Below are 9,388 nucleotides of genomic sequence, written 5' to 3'. Positions count from 1 at the left end.
CATATCAAACCTACCAATAAGGAATAATTATCGAAGAAATAATTATGTAAACTTTCAGATGGATAACAACATTAAACGACTAATCGCGATACTAGTAGTATTAATCAAATTTTACCAAACTCTTGGAATAATAGGGTACGATTGCGGATCTCCTTCAGCGAATTTAACAACATTATCCTTACTAACTATCGAAGAGTGTGACATTCCACCACAAAACGTTAAACGTGAACAAGCATATATACAATTACTTCAAATGAATGAATTTGAATCCGTGAAAATAATACAGTGTAAAGTTGAAATAGACCGATTAATAAAAAGGTGCAGAATGTTCTCTCACACTATGGACGTATATAACGGAAAATATTCATACATAGAGGAAATACCCCGAGATATATGCAAACGAATGCACGATTATGGTACTTATCAAATGGGGCACACCTATATAACCGGCCTAAGATCAAATCAAACTACAACTCGTCCAATAACGCTCGCTGGAAGTGTGGACAACGACGGGGAATGTATCGGAGGAGCGTATTCCGATCCCTATGGAACATGGACAGACGTAATCGTACTCGCAAGCATAAGAATTACGCTGCAAGATTACGTAGCCGACGTAAAAATAAATACTAATCGAGTGCAACTCAGGTCCGGGGTAGCATGTAAATTTGGCTCCACACATTGTACAGATGTAGAGGGAGGAGATACTTACTGGGATCCCGTACCTACTGATACTTGCAAACTCCATAACTTCGGTGTACTATTTGAAGGATACGCATACAAAATAATAGATAACGACAAAGATCATCCTCAAACAGTTTATTCTTTAACCTCACAAGAGACAATATTTGCATTGACTAGCAAAGGAAAATACAATACATGTGGATATTCACTAATAACAACAGAGCATCCAAAATTAGTAATTTTTGAGACAGTACGCGGTACTACTATTTTCAAAAAACAATCAGGCATCTCAAATCTTGACATTTTTACTTACATGAATTCCAAATTCGTATATGTAGAAAGACACGTCCGCACGCAAATAAATGAACTATACAGAAATTTATTATTACATCAATGTAATTTAGAAAAACGAATGTTACATAATGCACTAGCCATAGCTACGCAAGCACCTGACATTTTCGCATACCATCTAATGAAAGGACCTGGATATATGGCTCTTTTGGCAGGAGAAGTAATTCACATAATCAAATGTGTACCAGTTGATGTAAAATTAGCAAGAACAAATGAATGTTACGACCAATTACCAGTAATCCGAGAGAATCGAACACATTTCCTAACGCCTCAAACTCATATATTACTACAACAAGGAACGCAAACTGCATGCAATCCATTTGCACCTGCCATGTACCTCTTAGGAGACTCATGGTACAAATTTATACCTAATCCGATAGATACCTTACCACCTACTATCATGAAACCGTTAACCAAGCCTACCTGGAAGTACATTAACCCAGGATCGCTCGCTACTAGTGGTATATATTCTGAAAAAGAATTAAAAGATCTGAGAGATCATATAATGTTTCCGGCCGAACGACCGTTAGTACTTAACACCGTAGCAAGAGGAGTAATGGGAAGACCCACTTCTCTACAGGGGGGCTCCATTTCCAATTTATTGGATGAAGCATCTATGGAAAAGATAGCCGCTTCCGCTTGGAAAAAATTCTGGAACAAGTTCCTGTTTTTCGGGAATATCAGTGCTGGATTACTCGGCATATATCTAATTGCAAGAGTTTCCAAGTTAATATTGGACACAGTTGTGCACGGTTATGCCTTACATACCGTGTACGGATGGTCCATATATTTGCTTGGAGCAATCTGGGACTCTCTTATAAATCTTTTATTACATCTGGGAAGACGGAGGCGACCCGAGAGGCCACAGCCGAGCCCACCATCACCACCACTACTGCCAAGCGCACCGCAAGAAAACAATAAAGCAATAAAACCCACCAAACAAGGAGATCACAACACCATAGAAATGAATGCGGTATATCCTCTACTACGACCGGAAGAAAACTCTACCTATACGTTAGAGATAAGAGATTAAAAAAAAAAGGGGAAAAAAGGGGAAATCAAATTCTATTTTATTTTTGTTTATTAATAATAATAAGAATAGTAATATAATAATAATAATAATAATAATAATAATAATAAAAAATTTTTATATGAAAAGAGAACGACGAAACGCCTTTTCCCTCTTCCTCTCCATCAACCTAAAGCAATGGGCCCCTCTTAAAAACTTTCCAATTATATCAACCTAGTCTTACCTATTTTTAGAGAATGGAAATCAAAAACATCAACACCCACGAGTTGACCCGCGGACGATTGGAAGTACGGATAACTCGCACAGAGTCTCCATTACTTTTCTGGGTCCAATTAAAAAACGGAGAGAAAGACCTAGTAGAGCTCATCGAAGAGCTCAACTTCCGGATGAACCGACGAAGTCGCTACCTCCACTGTTGGCCCGAAGACTTGAGGGAAGATGAACCGTGCGCCATCCAAATAAAAAACCTCTGGCAACGCGGTCTCATTATAGGAATAAACACAGCAACAGCCATGGTGAAAATATCTCTGAGAGACTGGGGCCTGGCAGTCTGGAAACCGATGAGCCAGGTATACTTCTTGGAAGACCGATTCAGAGAATTGCCATGGCAGAGCATTAAGTGCGGCTTGGCGCACACGGGTCCCGTAAACGGAGCCACGAAATGGCCCGAAAAAACGCGATTGATATGCAAGATTCTCGGAGATCGCCAAGAGGGGTGGATACGAATTATCCATCCTCTAGGTGAAAGAGAAGCCATGGTGAAACTGACGATCTATAATGAAAACACCGAAGAGGCCTACAACCTACGAGACTCGTTGATCCAGCTGGGACACGCGCGACTCATCGACGACGTCGCCACAAATGTATTCCCCCACTTGTAAAAGTGAGAAGAAGCCTTTTACTTAACCGTTCCCTAACATAGACTAATCACAACAATATACATATAGAAAAAAAAAAATATATATATATATCCTATATATATATATATATCCTATAATATTAATAAGAATAATAGTAGTAAAACTTATTATATACACATACTATTGTAGTAATAGTGATAATAATAACAATAATTTACCTCTATAAGAAAAAAATATATCTCAATAAACTCAAAAAAAAAAAATATATATATATATATATATATATATACCATTATATATATATAGTATAACATTACCGTATTTTATTAATTAACTAACAAAACCAAAACTATCTTTTCTAACACTATAGAACAGCGTTACTTGACCGATAGTTACAAAAAGGTGATGTCAACTAATATCAGCAAGCTACAGAGAGAGATATATATATATACATGTAAAACATGTCAGAAAAAATCTATTCCAGCGTTTGTCAATTGACAAGTCATCATTGCATATCTATCAGCAAATCTACTTTTAACTCAGATCCAGGCAAATGAAGCTTGGACATTCTATTATGGGATTCAACATGGAATCCTAGTCAATGGCTAATTGCTCGTAATAAACGAGAATCCAAGCCAAATATCAAAAACCTTCCCGACAAGCAGAACATATGCTGTTCAGATGACTCCAACAACACAAGAGGGAAGAAGAAAAAAAAGGGAATATCCTATCTCTCTCACAGGGCAATAAAACCCTCCAGCCGAAGACCCAACCTTATCAATAATGGTCAGGTAAACATTATGACACATGTAGTTTTTTCTCTATCTCTTACGCCATATATGGGCACATATAAGAAAAGATAGTTTTGTATAAGAATTATATATATATAAAAAAAAAAAAAAATAATAATAATAATAGTTAATTGAAAAAGTAAAAGAAGGACGAAGGAAAGAAGGAAGGGGTTTTGGTGGTCGCCTTCTCTTTCCTCCTTCTTAATAAACCAACCAGCATGCCCGAAATCATATATAATTAGGATACTTTAGTTAATTGCGAAAGGAAGGAATCTGTTTAATCTTTGCAAATGTCGGGCTCCTCCCCAACATTTGTCTAAGGCCGGGGGTGTTACGTCCTGGCGACTCCACGATTCCTTCCTACCGCAATGTTGCGGCAACGATAATCGATCGGTGATAAAAATAAGTCGTTCAGTAAATAGAGCATCTTGCGCCACGTATTTCTTTAAACATTTAGTCACTTATCAATATCAATATCTATGAGGAACCGTGGGAAAGACGCGAGAGACCGGTGACGAAACCGCGCCAGTCGCCTAAAAATAAATAAAAATCAGTAGATATCCTCGAAATAGAATTTTCCAACGGAAGAATAAATTGATATCAAAAAGATAATAAAATTCCCTCTAAGAAAATATCCGACAAACGTAACTAAATCAATAATGATGAAACTCATGTGACGACATATCCAGTAACGATATTAAGACCCTTTCTAATCAGATCACGTGCGCAAGGGAAATCTAATGCTCAACTGATATCGAGATCACCAATCGACGATCACCACGAGTAAAAATTCGAAAAGTAGGAGAAACACCCCGCCTAACGAGGGCACTGGCATAATTTTTAATTCGTTAGAGACTTGGAAGATTCCCACTCTTAGAAATTAGAATACACCCCTAAAAAAGAGATATAAAAAGAGGATCCAAAGGGCCACTCACAGTCTTACTTAGCACCTGCTTACCACTTCATTTACTTAACACTTGTTTTATTCTGTGCGTGCGTCTTCAGTTAACATAAGTCTCATTAAGTGCCGTGGCACCGCGAAAACTACAAAAAAAATTATACCAGTGCACTCATCGCCTGGCTAATCTGGAACCCGGCAATCCGGCACATTAAGAGACTCCACACCTTCACCTACGAAACAAAAAGTAAGTCACATTCGTCCAATTTAATTTACGCTATTAACCCTCGTGAGATATAACGCATTACGTATATTATATTAACGCTGGTTTTCATAGTGAAAACCAGATCCGGCAGTCCAAGCCAAACAGTCATTCGCAGGAGTCGGAGGACTCGAACGTCGGTAAAATGCCGATTCTGCGCTACTCGCAATAACAGTTCAACAACAATATCTGTTAGACCCACTCTTCCCCTCTCGCCTAACTACCCCTCCCCCAGCTACTCCCCAATCTACTTCCCCGAAGTCACCGAACTTCCGCTTTCCCCTCGTTCATTCTCCTCTCTATCTACTGTCCTCCTTAACAATTCACCCCCAACTTCCCCGCACCTTTCAGAGTCGGAATTCGACCAAGCGATAGAAGAGTTTTGCAACGAATTGCCCGACCTGGAAGCCGACTCATCTTACCAAGATTAACCAAACCTAAAAATTCCCCCTTCTCTCTTTCTCCCTCCTTCATACCGCATCCTCTTTCTCACTCTCACACATACACATACATGTTTTAATTTTTTTTTATTATTAAACCTACATTGTATTAACCAGTCAGAACCTAAAATTTAACGGTAGAGACTTTCCCTCGTCATTCTGACTGATGCCCTCCGTACCATTGTAACACCCGCGGAGCGATAAGCTCAACCACACACAATCACTCACACTCACACGATAATGTAAGCACTTCCTACATATATATTATATATCATGTATTCGAACTTTTGTTTTTATAATGAATAAAATTATATTTTTTTTCATTAATTAAACATTTCTTAACCCCTCTCTCGATCCCAGTACGAAGATCGCACTAGGTCCCATCCCGCGTAAAAGGGATTAAATTCCCTGACCGAAAAGGGACCACCGAACGAACGTCTGAATAAACAGCGTAATAGCGATCCGAACGGTCGTTTACCTGCTTTGCGGACCTATCAGTTCGTTCGACCCGATTCCGAACGCCACGAGACGTTTAACTTCGGGAAAATAAAAGATAGTTGTTGCGCCCTTCCGTCGACTCATCCTTCCTCGAGTCTGGACGTAACAATTCTAAGTATGTGAATTTATATTTTTTGATGTATTCTATTTTTTCTTCTTATGTTTTATTATTAGATATGAGAAACCTAATAATATAACATAAGAAGAAAAAATAGAATACATCAAAAAATATCAATTTTCCTTTATGCCGCGTGCATAACGCATAATGCATTTTTTTGAATACACAAATTTATTTAAATTACAAAAATGCGACTTTCCCAAATAAAAATATTAATGAATATGTTATTCCCAAATGATTTCTAATCGATTCCGTTCATAATATTTATTAAACATAATTAAGATGTGCTAACTTGACGCTCGATAAATTTTTATTATTACAAAAAAGATATTGTTTCCTAAATGTTAAAATGATTTTCCTAAACTTCCCCAAACGATTCCAAAATTATATAATATAAAATAATTAGAAAATATTTAATTTCTCTGCTAACTCTACGGCAGTTGAGTTTTATGATATTTTTGATAGACTTCTAGCATCGACGAGATACTATTAAAGACCGTCAGCCCTGGGTAAAGTTTTATGACCGTCAAGTGGATCTGGTGGGCCCGGAAGTAATTGAAGAATGTTGACATTATCGGCCGTTTGATTGAATCGAAGATAATTACACAAATTATTTAATTCATACGGTTATTGTTGTTGAATATATTCTAGTTGGTAATTTAAATAATTATGCCCAGCGAACTTTCTTCTATAATATATATTCTTCTGACAAGTTTTAACAAAATTTAATACAAAGAGTGATCGTAAAGTAGGACTTAACAGTTCGGAATCTCAGGACAGAGAGAGCGCGAGATCCGCTTCCGTTTCTCTGACTCTCGGGAAGTGCCACGCAACGGCGCGGCGCTACTTCAGCGCGGAATTTATAAAATACATAACAGCTCTTCTCCTTTTTAACAAAACATTTCTTACACTTATATAATGCGAAACAAAAAAAGTCTCCATATCTAGAGGATTCTCTTCTGATGCGTTGGGGACGCGTATTTGGCTTTTGCTCGCTTGTCTGTGTTTCTTTTTTATCAGCCGCAGTTATCGGTTCTTGTGCATTTTCCTCCATCTCATTTTGTACGCATTTCTTTTTTATTACCTACAATTATCTGTGTGTGCGCATTTTCCTCCGTCTCTTCCTCGGCTGGAGCATGAACAGTGTCGTTCACGCACTCATTGTTTGATACAGTTACTGCCGGTCTCTCTCCATCCTTAACATTTTTTTCTACATCAAAATTTGGATGGGTACCATCGAAATCATCTAACTCTAATCGCGACTTAACTTCTTGAACATCTTGCCCGATTATGCATAATTGGTTTACATGTCGTTTCTATGTTTTGCCATTTTCTAATTTCTCTAAGTAATGTAGCTTTCCTAATTTTCTAATGACGGTACCAAAACGCCATTTACATTTTTATTTAAGTATTTCCGTGCGGCTATTTTAGCCCCAACTTGAAAATTTCTTGTTTCACTATCGCACTTTATTGACTCTTCTTTAACTGCAAGTTTCTTTGGCAAGATAAGATCCAGTCGACTACGTAATTTTCGCCCGAACATAATTTCGGCTGGTGATTTTTTTAGCTCTGGAATTGGGGTAACGCGGTAGTGAAACAAAAATTTTTATACATTTACTTTTACATTATCTTTTGTTAATTTAGTTTTACGAAGTGATTGCTTCAGTGTTTGCACAAATCTTTCTGCTAACCCGTTGGATGCTGGATGATAAGGAGCTGTGTCCAATCGGGCCTGTATCCGATTGCAGCCATATCTGTCCGATCGGAATTGTGTCCGATTGGGCCTGTGTCCGATCGAGCCTGTGTCCGATCGGGCCTGTGTCCGATTGCAACCATAAGTGTCCGATCGGAATTGTGTCCGATTGGGTCTGTGTCCAATCGGGCCTGTGTCCGATTGCAACCATATGTGTCCGATTGGGTCTGTATCCGATTGAGCCTGTGTCCGATCGGGACTGTGTCCGATCGGGTCTGTGTCCGATCCGGAAATATTGTCGTGTCCGATCGGTAATGTGCGCAATCGGGACGATCCCATTGTCGCTCCTTATCTAGATTTATCTTGTAACGGTTCACCTTTCCCGTACGCCTCGGATCTGGCTCGCCAGTGCCAGGATTCGGGAGAAGGGGGAAACTCGAATTCACTCTTCCTCGGTATAAGCGGTTTAATGATTAGTTTATTCAAGCGGTTATTAAAGATGCAACACTAAAAGCTATATTTACAATGAAAACATGCGATAGCGGTGCGTACAAAAGTTCGCAGGAACAATGTTGCGGTGACGGTCGCGCGTGCAAGGCTCGGGAAGCGAGCGCGGCTCATGCAGACGGTGCTAGAGTGTTCTGCAGTAGCGGTGTTTACATGCAAGCAATTATTATTATTACAATAAGATAGATAGCAGCTATTACAATAAGGAGATTTTAAAGACTACAAGGGGTCGCGTGGCCCTTAGTATGGTTCCAACCGCCTGATTACCTTATCCTTAGAAGGACGGGGCATCGGTACTTTCTGCGGCTTATACTTAGAAGGACTAGCACGCTGGGTGGTTATCCTAAGGTTAATTAATTCTATGAGTGCGGCGTTTGGTCGCGGTATGTGTACAAAGTAATCTTACGGTCTAGCGGTAAGCGGTATATGTATAGAGCGGTCTTACGATCTAGTCTGGACGCGATATACGCGGAACGGTCTTACGGTCTAATCTGGACGCGGTATTTACAGAACGGTCTTACGGTCTAGTCTGGTCGAGTCGCGATATACGCGGAACGATCTTACGGTCTAATCTGGACGCGAAACGGTCTTATTATCTAAGGATGCGCCGTCCCAGCAACCGGGTAGTCCGGTATAATCACGGGTAGCCCATGACCTGGTTTAACGCGGGATATCGGAGTGTGCCGTCCCAGCAACAGGGTAGCCTGTGACCTGGTGTAACACGAGAGATAATTTTGGATCTGGAGTTAATGAGAGGACTCAAGATCGGGAACTGGTAACGCTACGTTTGCCGGACCGCCTTATATACCGGCGGACGGCCACCCACTCACGCGAGTCGGAGCGTGGTGGGGTGGCTCCACGGCGGGGCCGCGACACTGGGTGTGGAGGGTTAAGGGCGCCATAGGCGCCGAGTCTCAGGAAATGCGGGCGGCTAGTCGGCCCGCGAGGCCGTCAGTAATGATATCGTTACAATCTCTCAACGATCGCATCCGTGTGTTCAACGTATCGGTGTTTGTGCCTTCACGGATACTACACACATGCGCGATGAAGGAGAGACAAAGACAGCGCCAACATCTCTCTTTATCAAACGATCAGTGTACTACCACTATCGAAAAAATCGAAAAGTGGATGTAGCATGGATATGAACCAAATGACCGACAGTATCAAAAAGTGGATGTAGCACGGATATGAACCATATGGAGATTTAACCGACAGTACCGAAAAGTGGATGTGAGTAAGTGTTTCCAATTCCTAAAAGT

At 40.0% G+C, this 9,388-nt stretch overlaps 1 protein-coding gene across 1 annotated transcript; it reads left to right on the top strand.

Moving 5' to 3' along the window:
• Window positions 1-333: 333 nt before the first annotated feature.
• Window positions 334-2,079, top strand: LOC138937735 (uncharacterized). The gene has a single exon (XM_070304275.1). It carries the CDS (start codon window positions 341-343, stop codon window positions 2,063-2,065), a length of 1,725 nt encoding a protein of 574 aa, XP_070160376.1. The 5' UTR covers window positions 334-340; the 3' UTR covers window positions 2,066-2,079.
• Window positions 2,080-9,388: the final 7,309 nt, after the last annotated feature.

Source organism: Polyergus mexicanus, unplaced genomic scaffold, assembly GCF_030449975.1.
Source record: "Polyergus mexicanus isolate NDT 795.1 unplaced genomic scaffold, iyPolMexi1.0 SCAF_11, whole genome shotgun sequence".
NCBI lineage: Eukaryota > Metazoa > Arthropoda > Insecta > Hymenoptera > Formicidae > Polyergus > Polyergus mexicanus.
The sequence above is the reverse complement of the archived record's forward strand: the minus strand, read 5'-3'. Positions and strand labels throughout refer to the sequence as shown.